The following is a 12,927-nucleotide window of genomic DNA, read 5'->3' on the forward strand; positions in this document are numbered from 1 at the left end:
TCAATGGCTTTCCTGTTCCACTTCAGAAAAGGGAACGAAAGATTGCTAGGCCAGGCTAGAGATTTGAGGATTAGTGCCACTGCTGTATGGGGAGTCTAGATGTGAGGTCCAGCTCTTATCCACCAGGTGCCCAGGGATGAGTTATGTCTGAGTCCTGGGAGTAAGCTCGTAATACAGAGGTGAGCAAACTGTGGCCCTCGGGCCACATTCAGGCCACAGGACCATCCTGCGTGGCCCTTGCACTCCTGGCCGGGGAGGCTAGCCCCCGCCCCCTCCCCAGCTGTCCCCCCTCCCCCACTGTACAGGGAGACTTTGGCAAACCGGTAAAGTGCTTGAAACCACTATGGCTTATTGTTAAAGACAGCCTAGTCAGCAAGCTGTAAAGTGGCCATGTAGCAATCTCAGCTTGACCAAGGCAGGAGGGGAGGGGGTTTTGGGTGCCACAGAAAGGGCAGCTTGACCCCTTGTCCTTCCTGATAAGAATTGTGTTGAAGTTGCTGATACATGCGTTTTAAAAGAGTAGGCTATGCCCCAGGAATGTCTATTGAGGTCTCAAGGTTGCAAGTTCTGGAAAAACCCACACCTGGTTAATCAATAATCAGAAGGAACCTCTTGCTTGAAACTGCTTACTTGACAAGGTTTCTTTAAGGGACATGTCATTCTATTACTAATGTATAAAGAAGGGGACTTGTTTGGGGACTCTTTGAGACTGGTCTCTCCCTCTGGATGCAACTTGTGTTCCCCACCGGCAGACGGGCTGCCACTGTGCCACTCGAGAGCCACACTCAGCTTTGGTAATTATCAAGGGTTGGGGGTGTTTTGTTGCGGACGTGTGTAAGTGCTGAGACTATGGGTATGTCTACACTACAAGGGTAGTTCGATTTCACTTAAATCGAATATGTGGAATCGATATTGCAAAGTCGAACGTGTGTGTCCACACTAAGGACAGTAATTCGACTTTGTGAGTCCACACTAACGGGGAAAGCGTTGACATTGGAAGCGGTGCACTGTGGGCAGCTATCCCACAGTTCCCGCAGTCCCCGCTGCCCATTGGAATTCTGGGTCGAGCCGCCAATGCCTTCTGGGTAAAAAAAATGTGTCTAGGGTGCTTTTGGGTAATTGTCGTCATCCGTCCGTCACTACCGCCCTCCCTCCCTCCCTGAAAGCGCCGGCGGGAAATCAGTTCGCGCACTTTTCTGGTCAGTGACAGCGCGGACGCCACAGCACTGCGAACATGGATCCCGCTGCGACCATCGCTGCAGTTGTGGCCGTTGTCAACGCCTCGCAGCTTATCATCCACCTTTCCCAGAGGCAGATGCAGATAAACCAGGCGAGGCGGCTACGGCACCGCGGTGAGGGCCTGAAGTCTGAGAGTAGCACAGGCCTGTCAGAAAGCATGGGACCCAGTGCCGAGGACATCACGGTGACAATGGGTCATGTGGATGTTGTGGAACGGCGATTCTGGGCACGGGAAACAAGCACGGACTGGTGGGACCGCATAGTGCTGCAGGTCTGGGATGAATCCCAGTGGCTGCGAAACTTTCGCATGCGGAAGGGGACTTTCCTTGAACTTTGTGAGTTGCTGTCCCCTGCCCTGAAGCGCAATGACACCCGGATGCGAGCAGCCCTGACTGTCCAGAAGCGAGTGGCCATAGCCCTCTGGAAGCTTGCAACGCCAGACAGCTACCGGTCAGTCGCGAACCACTTTGGCGTGGGCAAATCTACCGTGGGGGTTGTTGTGATGCAAGTAGCCAACGCAATCGTTAAGGTACTGCTCTCAAAGGTAGTGACCCTGGGAAACGTGGAGGTCATCATAGATGGCTTCGCCGCGATGGGATTCCCAAACTGCGGTGGGGCTATAGATGGAACTCACATCCCTATCCTGGGACCGGACCACCAGGCCAGCCAGTACATCAACCGAAAGGGCTACTTTTCAATGGTGCTGCAAGCACTGGTGGACCACAGGTTTTACCAACATCAACGTCGGATGGCCGGGCAAGGTTCATGACGCTCGCGTCTTCAGGAACTCTGGTCTGTTTAGACGGCTGCAGGAAGGTATTTACTTCCCGGACCACAAAATAACTCTTGGGGATGTGGAGATGCCTACAGTGATCCTCGGGGACCCAGCCTACCCGCTAATGCCCTGGCTCATGAAGCCCTATACTGGCGCCCTGGACACTGAAAAAGAACTGTTCAACTACCGGCTGAGCAAGTGCAGAATGGTGGTGGAGTGTGCTTTTGGCCATCTCAAGGGGAGATGGAGAAGCTTACTGACTCGCTGTGATCTCAGCGAAACCAATATCCCCATTGTTATAGCAGCTTGCTGTGTGCTCCACAATCTCTGTGAGAGCAAGGGGGAGACCTTTATGGCGGGGTGGGAGGTTGAGGCAAATAGCCTGGCTTCTGATTACACCCAGCCAGACAGCCGGGCGATTAGAAGATCCCAGCGGGACGCGCTGTGCATCCGGGAGGCTTTGAAAGCTAGGTTCCTCAGTGAGCAGGGTAACCAGTGACTTTTAAGTTTGTTTAAAGAGAAGCTGAACCTGCCCCCGTTTCTTTACCCAGTTAATGTTGTCTATCCTATCCAGCTACATACCCCCTTCACTCCCTTCCAAAAAAATAAAATTAGTTTTATTTTGTTAATGAACACCGTTGTCTTTATTACTGTTTTCGCAGGAATGTTTTAAACCTGGGACGCAGACTGTGGTGGGGAGCGGGTGTAGTGTACTGATGCAAATGATGCTTCTAAACTCCAGGAATGACAGGATTCGAAGTGGTGGACTGGTTGTTTCAACGGAGCCTGCCAGCCCTCCTGAGCGGGACTGCGTTTAGGTGGGGGCTATGTGACTGTATGGCAGGGGGAGGAGGGTTACAGATCCCCTGCTGCGTGGCTCTGTGATCCAGGAAAAGGACCGCTGCATAAGATCTGCCCTCCCCCGCCACACAGTCACAGAGCACCCCCCCCCCCCAGAACATGAAAACCACCTCCCAGACTGACCTGGGTAACTAGTCACTGCACTGTGTATGTGCCCTGCTGCTGGACCTGCCCCCGCCTCTGTACCCTGCTAAAGGTGACGGTCCTGTCCAATTACCAAGCCCATTCCCCCCCCTTCAGACAGACTCTCCCCCAAAACAACATGATGGAAACAGTAACGAACAGAAACGTATTTTTTATTAACAACCACACATGAAACTGGGGGGTGAAACTTGGACGGGGGCTTGGGTGAGGCGGGAAGGAAAGGACTTTTCAAATTTTGGGGAATGACAGCCTTCTGGTGCTTGAGCAGTCTGCAGGGGTGGAGTGAGAGTTTTCACGGACTCTGCCGCCCCTCCTTCTTTGGACTTTGGGCGAGGGGGGTATGGGACTTGGTGGCGGGGGAGGGCGGTTACTGATAGACTGGAGCGGGGCTCTGTCCTCCTGCCTCCGTTCCTGCAGAACATCAACAAGGTGCCGGAGCGTGTCCGTATGCTCCCTCATAAGTCCAAGCAGCGTTTGAGTCGCCTGCTGGTCTTCCTGCCGCCACCTCTCCTCACATTCCATGTGTGTCCGGTGCATTTGGGACAAATTCTCCCTCCACTGGTTCTGCTGTGCTGCCTGGGCTCGGGAGCAGCCCATTAGTTCTGAGAACATGTCCTCTCGCGTCTTCTTCTTCCTCCGCCTAATGTGCGGTAGCCTCTGGGAGTGTGATGCCAGGCTGGGTTGGGAGACAGTCGCAGATGTGGCTGTGGGAAAGAGTAAAAGGTAGTGAATTCCTCCGAAACATAAATGTAGTTGTGAACAAAGAACATAGTCTTTCTCTGTGAACAAGACCATGCAGTGCACCTATCACATGCGCACTCAGGACAAGGTCGAATTTTCGGACCTCGCCTTCAGTGCCTGGGGTCTTGCACTGCCGATCTGGGAAGCGGGGCAGGACACCGGAATTTCTGTAGCAGGCAGACATGGTAAGCCGTAGACTTGTGGCTGCTTAAAACTTTAATAGTAGCACTGGCCTCCTTTCACATTGAAAGCAATGCCAGTCTCTGCTGCCAGCAATCCGGCAAGCATGAACTCTGCCCCTGTCCCACCCCCTCGCGGCTGTCCCAGGGAAAGATCCCTGTATGCTGCCCCTCTCACGCCTCCACCGCATGGCTGTAAACTGGCGGTTACAGTTCTGTAAAGGAACGGGCAAGCAGTCCCAATACTAACAGTCCCCTACCTAATTCAAAGCAGGTCATGATGAGCGACATCACAATAATGTCAAGTATCAGAGGGGTAGCCGTGTTAATCACAATAATGAGGATCTCGGACAGCGATAAAGAAAGGATGCTTCGGAAAAGCCTGCAAAGACCAGGGCCGTATGCCGCCATGCTGTGCAAGGCTATGATCCCGGAGTACTTGAGGATCTCCTGGCGCGGAAACGTCTCCTACTTCGGAGGACCCAATAAGGCCGCTCTCCCCAGGAACCTGATGAACAGGCTTTCCAATTACCTCCAGGAGAGCTTCCTCGAGATGTCCCTGGAGGATTTCAGCTCTATCCCCGGACATATAGACCGCATTTTAATATAGCTGCACTGGCAGGGACTAAAGAGTGGAGCGGCTTGGGCAGCAGAATCATGCACAACCGGACACTGTTAGATTTTTTTTAAATAGTTGGGACTGAATAGTTAAGCAAACAAATCATGAAAAACACATTGTTCTTATTGTTAATATTCCAGTTCTGTTAAAAATAAATGTTTAAATGTTTCAAACACTTACTGCTTGATCCTTCCCCTGAATCTGTGTCCGGGTTAAATGCTGGGGACGGTTGGTAGGGGATTTCTGTAAGGGTGATGAAGAGATCCTGGCTGTCAGGGAAATCAGCTTGGTAAGCGCTGTCGACTGCCTCGTACTCCTCATCTCCTCCCTCATCTTCCCCGTCCGCTAACATGTCCGAGGAACCGGCCCTGGACAATATCCCATCCTCAGAGTCCACGGTCAGTGGTGGGGTAGTGGTGGCGGCCGCACCTAGGATGGAATGCAGTGCCTCGTAGAAACGGGATGTGTGGGGCTGGGATCCGGATCGTCCGTTTGCCTCTTTGGTCTTCTGGTAGCCTTGTCTCAGCTCCTTGATTTTCACGCGGCACTGCGTTGCATCCCGGCTGTATCCTCTCTCTGCCATGGCTTTAGAGATCTTCTCATAGATCTTTGCATTCCATCTTTTGGAGCGCAGCTCGGAAAGCACAGACTCATCGCCCCACACAGCGATCAGATCCAAGACTTCCCTATCAGTCCATGCTGGGGCCCTCTTTCTATTCTGGGATTGCACGGCCATCTCGGCTGGAGAGCTCTGCATCGTTGCCAGTGCTGCTGAGCTCGCCACCATGTCCAAACAGGAAATGAGATTCAAACTGCCCAGACAGGAAAAGGAATTCAAATTTTCCCGGGGCTTTTCCTGTGTGGCTGGTCAGAGCATCCGAGCTCGGACTGCTGTCCAGAGCGTCAACACAGTGGTGCACTGTGGGATAGCTCCCGTAGCTATTAGCGTCTATTTCCATCCACACCAAGCCTAATTCGATATGGCCATGTCGAATTTAGCGCTACTCCCCTCGTTGGGGAGGAGTACAGAAGTCGAATTTAAGAGACCTCTATGTTGAACTAAATAGCCTCGTGGTGTGGACGGGTGCAGGGTTAATTCGATGTAACGGCGCTAAATTCGACATAAACGCCTAGTGTAGACCAGGCCTATGTAAAGGTTTAGCTTTAAGTGAAAGCACTCTCATGTTGTCCTGTTTGTGCCAGCCATCTGTCGGTCGGATGGCCGTGTCTCCCCTGATTTATTTCCTGACACCTCCTCGCACAGAGAAAAAGTTACCAAGAGCTTTGGGTTGAAAGAGCCCCGGGTAACACCACAGCCTCAGCTCACCGTGCCGCCAGCGCGCTCCTGCCGGACAGCGAAAGCTGCCAGCCTGCCCCGTGCTCTAGACTGCGCAGCGGCGTGGCTGGCTCCAGGCAGTGCGGCTCCCAGGCCTGGTGCTCTGAGCGGCATGGTAAGGGGGTGAGGAGTGGGGGGGTTGGATAAGGGACAGAGGGTCCCAGGGGGCAGTCAGGGGACAGGGAGCAGGGGGGGTTGGATGGGGGTGGAGTCCCGGGGGGGCGGTTAGGGGTGAGGAATCATGGGAGGGGGCGGTCAGGGGACAAGGAGCAGGGGGTGTTGGATGGGTCGGTGGTTCTTGGGACAGTCGGGGCGAGATGTGGGATAGGGCAGATAGAGGGCAGGGGGCCAGGCTGTTTGGGGACGCCAGCCTTTGGGGAGGCACAGCCTTCCCTACCCGGCCCTCCATACAGTTTTGGGCCAAAAAGTTTGCCCACCCCTGTAATAATATGTGCACATGATGTTTTAAATGGTTTTAACTGTAGCAGTTCTTAGTACAAGAAATGCTTGTTGGACTGCACCACCCACGATCCTTTAGAGGGAGTTGAGGACCGGATTTGGAGAGTGGAAAAATAAATCATGGTTACCAACACACCTCAAGGTCTCTGCCTTTCCTTAAAAATTAGTAAGACCCTTAAAAATATATACAGTGCTTCTCACTTCCTGGCATTGCCTCCTCACTCCTAGGCTCTTCCTCAGTCAGCCAGAGTTTGTCCCAATGACCTACCAGTCTGGCTATTATTTCAGTGTGGCCTAGTAGATAGAGAATTTGACTAGGACTGAGGAGAGCTGGGTTCTATTCCCAGCTCTGTCACTGGCCTGCTGGGGATCCTTGGTCAAGTCACTCCACTTCTCTGTGCCTCAGTTTCCACAATTTGAAGCTCTTTAAGACAAGGGTCTCAAAGTCGCAGCTTGCGGGCCATCTGCGGCCTGAGAATCTCCCCACTGCAGCCCGTGGAGGAGAGATGCATGCAGGTACGCTGCAGGCAACGTCTGTTACAGGCACCACCCCCCACAGCTCCCATTGGCTGGGGGAGAGGGACATCTCTAGTCGCCAGGCAGAGTCAGCCATGGAGGCAGCATCATTTTTTTTCCCATAACGAATATAAACAAGTCAAAATACCAAACACAACTATCTGATGCACACCTTGCTGCAATCCTGAAGGTTTCAACTGCTCAGTCACTGAGGCCAAACGTCAACAAACTGACGTTTTCTTTTCTGAACACCATCTTCAGTGACATTATTGGCCCACTGGGAGGATTTGAGAACTGGCACTGGCCCTAAGGTAAATTGAGTTTGAGACCCCCGCTTTAAGATCTACTAATTAAAAGTGCTAGATATGAGCTAAGTATCATATTTATGGAAAATAGGAAGGATGCGATTGGACATACTGAGTTCTGACATTTGGCAGCATGTCAGGGTCTGGGAGGATAAACATCTGGAAAGAGGATAGTTTCACATAGACTTGTTTAGACATAGCAACAGTGTTGGATGCTTCATATAATCCATCCTGGAGCCCTGTGTAGACACAGATAAATAGTGATTCATTTAAAAAACAAAATGCACATGGAAATAAATAAAAAGAACAAAGCTTGGATTCACTATGGAGCTGTTTGCACATCTGAAATCTTCAAAACCCTCAGCATTACTGCATGTTTCTTTCTTCCCCATTCAATACAATCTCCATAATTTCATATGTTAACAGGGCCGCCCAGAGGATTCAGGGGGCCTGGGGTCTTCGGCTGTGGGGGGCCCCTGCCGCCGAATTGCCGCTGAAGACCCGGTGCTGCGGCAGCGGGTCCCGGGGTGGGAGGACCCCCCGCCACGGTCTTCAGGGCACTTCGGCGATGCGTCCCAGAGCGGAAGGACCCCCCCATCGTGGGTCTTCGGGGCACTTCGGCGGCGGGTCCCGGGGCGGAAGAAGCTCCGGGGGCCCAGGCCCCACAAGAGTTTTCCGGGGCCCCCGGAGCAAGTGAAGGACCCCACTCCAGGGGTCCCGAAAAACTCTCATGGGGGGCCCCCCGCGAGGCCCAGGGCCTGGGGCAAATTGCCCCACTTGCGCCCCCCTCTGGGCGGCCCTGTATGTTAAAGCCAGAAGGAGCCATTATGATCATCTACTCTGATCTCCTACACGACACAGGCCTGAGAACCTCACCCAGTAATTTCTACATCAAGCCTGTAACCTCTGTTCGACAGAGAGCACATCTTTTAAAAAGACATCCAGTCTTGATTTAAGGATTTCAAGTGGTGAAGAATCTACTATATTTCTAGGTAAGTTGTTCCAGAGATTAATTACCCTCACTCTTAAAAATGTGCACCTTCTTCCGAATTTATCTAGCTCAGGGATCAGCAACCTTTGGCCCGTGGCTCGCCAGAGTAAGCACCCTGGTGGGCTGGGACGATTTGTTTACCTGCCACGTCCGCAGGTTCAGCCGATCGCAACTCCCACTAGCCGCGGTTCGCTGTCCCAGGCCAATGGGCGCTGTGGGAAGTGGTGCGGATCGAGGGATGTGCTGGCCGTGGCTTCATGCAGCCCCCATTGGCCTGGAGCGGCAAACCACAGCCAGTGGGAGCTGCGATCGACCAAACCTGTGGACACGGCAGTTAAACAAACCTGTCCAGCCCGCCAGGGGGCTTACCCTGGCGAGTCACGTGCCAAAGGTTGCCGATCCCTGATCTAGCTTCAGCTTCCAACTATTGGATCTCATTACCCCCTTCTACTAGATTAACCAGCTGTCTATGATCAGCAGTCCTGTTAATGAGCTGGATGTTCTCTAGGGATCCTTGCCTTTAACAGAGAGCAGACTGAAATAAAAATACACTTACTGCAGCAAGGAAATTGGACCTCTATAACTGAGAGCAGAACTTGGCCCAATGATGAAGAATGATACAGCATGGGTGAAATTCAAAAACCAGGAGGGCTGTGTCCAACTGCCACCTCTTTCCTGAATCCTGCATTTCACGTTATTATAAGAAATCTTTAGCCAATATACAATGGCAGGGTCTATTCCCCCTCAGAATGGTTTATACCACCCAGGTAGCCTGTTTGATAAAGTTGGACTTTACCTTGTATCTGAAAGTTCTGTTCCCAGTTGATGGTATCTGTGTTGGCCAGTAGCTCCTGGTAAGCCTGTAGGTCCTTGTAGAAAACTGCATAGGCATTGGTGTAATGGTCAAGGTCATCCATCTCATCCTGGATAGAAAAGGTATGGAATAGTTAAGAAAAATTCCTTCCTTTTTCCTGTGTCTTGGAAACCAAAGCTCACAGAGATCCATGGCCAGAGATCCAAGGAACCGCTGGATCTTCAGGAGTTCCCTGATTAGGATATTCTTCTTTGGCACTTTCCACAGTGTATCTCAACACCAGGCATCAGAATAGAATCTATTCCTTACTCTCCCCAACCCCACAGTAACTAACAGCTGTGATGGAGGTGGACCCTCATCTTTCCAAGGCAGTCACTAAGCGAAGAGTAACCTGAGCCTAGCAGCAGTTTCCTGAAGCTTTTGGCCAGTTTAATATTCTGAGAGCCTTTCCCCCAGCTGCTTCTGGACCCTTTGTCTTGTAGTGATTGGCCCAAACCAGCACTGCATAAGCAAGAGTGATTCTTGTTGAAGTCAACGGGCATTGTGTCGGCTTCCACTGGGGATGAATTTGGCCTGATACATTTACGCCTGCAGTTGCCACTAATAAGGAACAGGTGGGTTCCCAGGAATCAGCCAAGTCACCTACTCTGCAGGGTATTAGAGAGTGCAAGCCTTGCTACTCCCTTCCCACTCCACATTGACACCAGCTGAGAAGCTAAAGGAAAGGATTCAATCACAACAGGATCCATAGTCTATTTGCTCTTCTGGAGCTCAGATTAAAAATGTTTTGATCTACCTCCATCTGCCGCCTGGTAATGACAACTTTGAAATCCAGCCACGAATCCACCACCACTTCCATCCTGAAGGGATTGCCTCTGTTGATATTCAGCACTGCTCCATAAACCTGCCAGATAATGTAACGTGTTCTTGTATATGAAATAGAGATTATAAGTTGTTTTGTGCTTTAGAATAAGTTGTACTTTATGCCTTTACATTTGGTTAAGGTATTTGACCATGTATTGGATATGGAGTCTGAAATTCAAAATGGCGTGCCTGCCAAACAGCTCAACTCCACCTTTGTTTAGCTTCTTACTAAAGTTTTCGTGCCCTTTGTAACTCTGACGGAAAAGGCAGGTAACGGTCAGCCCAATACTGGTTCAAACAGGTTCCAGCGGGGGAGCTGCCAGTTTTACCTCAAAACTTTGGCGCGCTTGTGCCTATATAAACTCTGAGCACCCACTGCCTCGTTGCTGTCTGTCCTAGAGGCAGCCACGGAACCATTGTATTTTCATGGCTACGTGGACCAGAAGACCAGCATCTGAAGACATCAGTGTTAAGAACTATGACTGTGCTACCAATCTCTGAACCCCACATTGTTTTCAGACAAAGGTACAGAAGTCCTGTTGATCACTCACCCTCGGGTGATCGCAGAGCCAGACCTCTCTTTAGCATCAGTAGATCCTATTGATCTCCCACTAAACAGCGATTGAGACCCAGGGTCTATCAGTTGGCCGTGACAACGGAGTCGTACCATCTACTGTCTATCGACACTTAGAAATGGTGCAGTGTCTGGGATATTTTGTTTTAGCTTTATTTGTTTATTGCCAGGGTATCTATTTGGTTGGGCCTGGGTTTTAAACCCGAACTGTCAAACCACATCTCACTGTTTCTGTTTTAAATAAAAGCTGTCATCTGTTTACTTTATTCTTTTCTCTTCTTTATCCATTTGCATCACGGGATAGGGAGTTACACTATCTTTCCCTTCTCCCCTTCCCCCCCCCCCCGGCAGGTGATAGATACCGGATAAGTTTCCAAGATCCTGCTAATTAGTTGCAAGGTATAGCTAGCCTATACCATCCTCACCATTATAGTTAACGTTGCATGGTTAACATTAAGAACCAGAGAGACCATTTTGAGGCTTGCTATTGTGATGCCTGCCACCTTGGCTGACACATATGAGACTGAACCATGGACTCCCAGAGCTAAAAGCACAAATCCCAAGAGCTGGAGCTAAAGAATCAGGCTCTCCAACAGATCTGTGTCCTATGTTGATCAGACACAGAGGGAGGTGCATTAGACACACGCTGACTAGTGGGTTACGCTGTCATATTGGTAAACCCACTGCTATCAGATACAGGTTCCTTGATAGTCAGTTGTAGTAGCAAAGAAGCTTCTCTCCCCCTCACCCCCCACCCAGTCTGCTTCCATCTTGCCCAACATTCTGATTCCCCGAAGGAGACAGCACAGAAAAGAACAGATCAGATCTATTACCTTGCGTGATTCCGGGAAGTTCTGCATTAACATTTTCTCCAGCATCTGCAGTTTCATGGAACATTTCAGCACCAGCATCTTCCCAAAGCATCTAGCAATGGCCTGGGTGGGAACAGATAGACATATATAAGGATACATATGGATAAGACACATGTGAGGGGAGTGCCCAGGCTTGGGACTTCAGCCCTGAAGCTTCTGCTGGGGCTCGGGGTGGGGGTGTCAATGTCTCATTTGTTTTCAAGTGTCTGGTGGGCATATATGGCAAATTGAATGCACTAAATCCAGCACTTCAAGATAAGAATACAAATATACTAGATATGAAAGGGAAAATCTGGGAGTCATAAAGAAGCTTTGTCTTTGGAGATGCCCCATTGAAAAGGGAGATGCTGAGATGTTTCTAGTGTTGTCAGACTTTTAAAAAGAACAGAGTGAAAGGGATCAAAATGCTACTAAAGACCAAATCATTACTCATTTGTCTGGATTGTATTCCCATTATTATGGATATTTTCCTGGTGTTTAACATGATCTCCCCATACCTATTGGATTCTTGATAACAGTTAACACCATTCCAACCTTAAGTATGGCTCAACAACATCTCATAGAATTGTCAAGTGATCACCATGCTGAAGACCAAGTTTCATATCTAAAATACCAGGAATTCTAGAGGATGAAGAACTCAGTGATGAAGCTATGAAAGTGCTGCTTCCATTCACTTCAAGTTATCTCTGTCTGGGTTTTCAGCAATGATTTCTGTGAAAATTAAGCACAAAAGTATTTAAACTTGGAAAATTACTTACATCTGCAGCTATCAGAAATTCAGCCAAACATTGTGCAACTATGCAATTTGTCAAGTATCAGAGGGGTAGCCGTGTTAGTCTGGATCTGTAAAAAGCGACAGAGTCCTGTGGCACCTTATAGACTAACAGACGTATTGGAGCATAAGCTTTCGTGGGTGAATACCCACTTCGTCAGACGCATGTAGTGGAAATTTCCAGAGGCAGGTATAAATATGCAGGCAAGAATCAGGCTAGAAATAATGAGGTTAGTTCAGTCAGGGAGGATGAGATCCTCTTCTAGGAGTTGAGGTGTGAGTTGAGGTGTGAACACCAAGGGAGGAGAAACTGCTTTTGTAGTTGGCTAGCCATTCACAGTCTTTGTTTGATGGTGTCAAATTTGCAAATGAAATTAACTGAAGCTCAGCCGTTTCTCTTTGAAGTCTAGTTCTGAAGGGTTTTTTTTGTTTGGTTTTTTTTGTTTGGTTTGTTTTTTTGCTGTAGGATGGCTACCTTTAAATCTGCTATTGTGTGTCCAGGGAGGTTGAAGTGTTCTCCTACAGGTTTTTGTATATTGCCATTCCTAATATCTGACTTGTGTCCATTTATCCTTTTACGTAGGGACTGTCCAGTTTGGCCCATGTACATAAGCAGAGAGACATTGCTGGCACATGATGGCATATATTACATTGGTGGACGTGCAGATGAATGAACCAGTGATGTTGTGGCTGATCTGGTTAGGTCCTGTGATGGTGTCGCTGGTGTAGATATGTGGGCAGAGTTGGCATCGAGGTTTATTGCATGGATTGGTTCCTGAGTTAGAGTTACTATGGTGCGGTGTGTGGTTGCTGGTGAGAATATGCTTAAGGTTGGCGGGTTGTCTGTGGGCGAGGACTGGCCTGCC

General features: G+C 49.9%; 1 protein-coding gene across 1 annotated transcript in view; it reads right to left on the reverse strand.

Moving 5' to 3' along the window:
• The window catches only part of LOC135876028 (cytochrome P450 2K1-like), a 46,976-nt gene extending 35,588 nt beyond the window's left edge, over nucleotides 1-11,388 (reverse strand). Inside the window, exons 1-4 of the mRNA XM_065401151.1 lie at nucleotides 11,251-11,388; nucleotides 9,776-9,883; nucleotides 8,962-9,088; nucleotides 7,287-7,413 (exon numbers count right to left, since the gene is read on the reverse strand). Coding sequence (XP_065257223.1) covers nucleotides 7,287-7,413; nucleotides 8,962-9,088; nucleotides 9,776-9,883; nucleotides 11,251-11,388 — 500 coding nt within the window. The remainder of the gene's footprint in view (nucleotides 1-7,286; nucleotides 7,414-8,961; nucleotides 9,089-9,775; nucleotides 9,884-11,250) is intronic.
• Between the last annotated feature and the right edge of the window lie 1,539 nt (nucleotides 11,389-12,927).

Source organism: Emys orbicularis, chromosome 3 (genome assembly GCF_028017835.1).
Source record: "Emys orbicularis isolate rEmyOrb1 chromosome 3, rEmyOrb1.hap1, whole genome shotgun sequence".
NCBI classification, from domain to species: Eukaryota; Metazoa; Chordata; order Testudines; family Emydidae; genus Emys; species Emys orbicularis.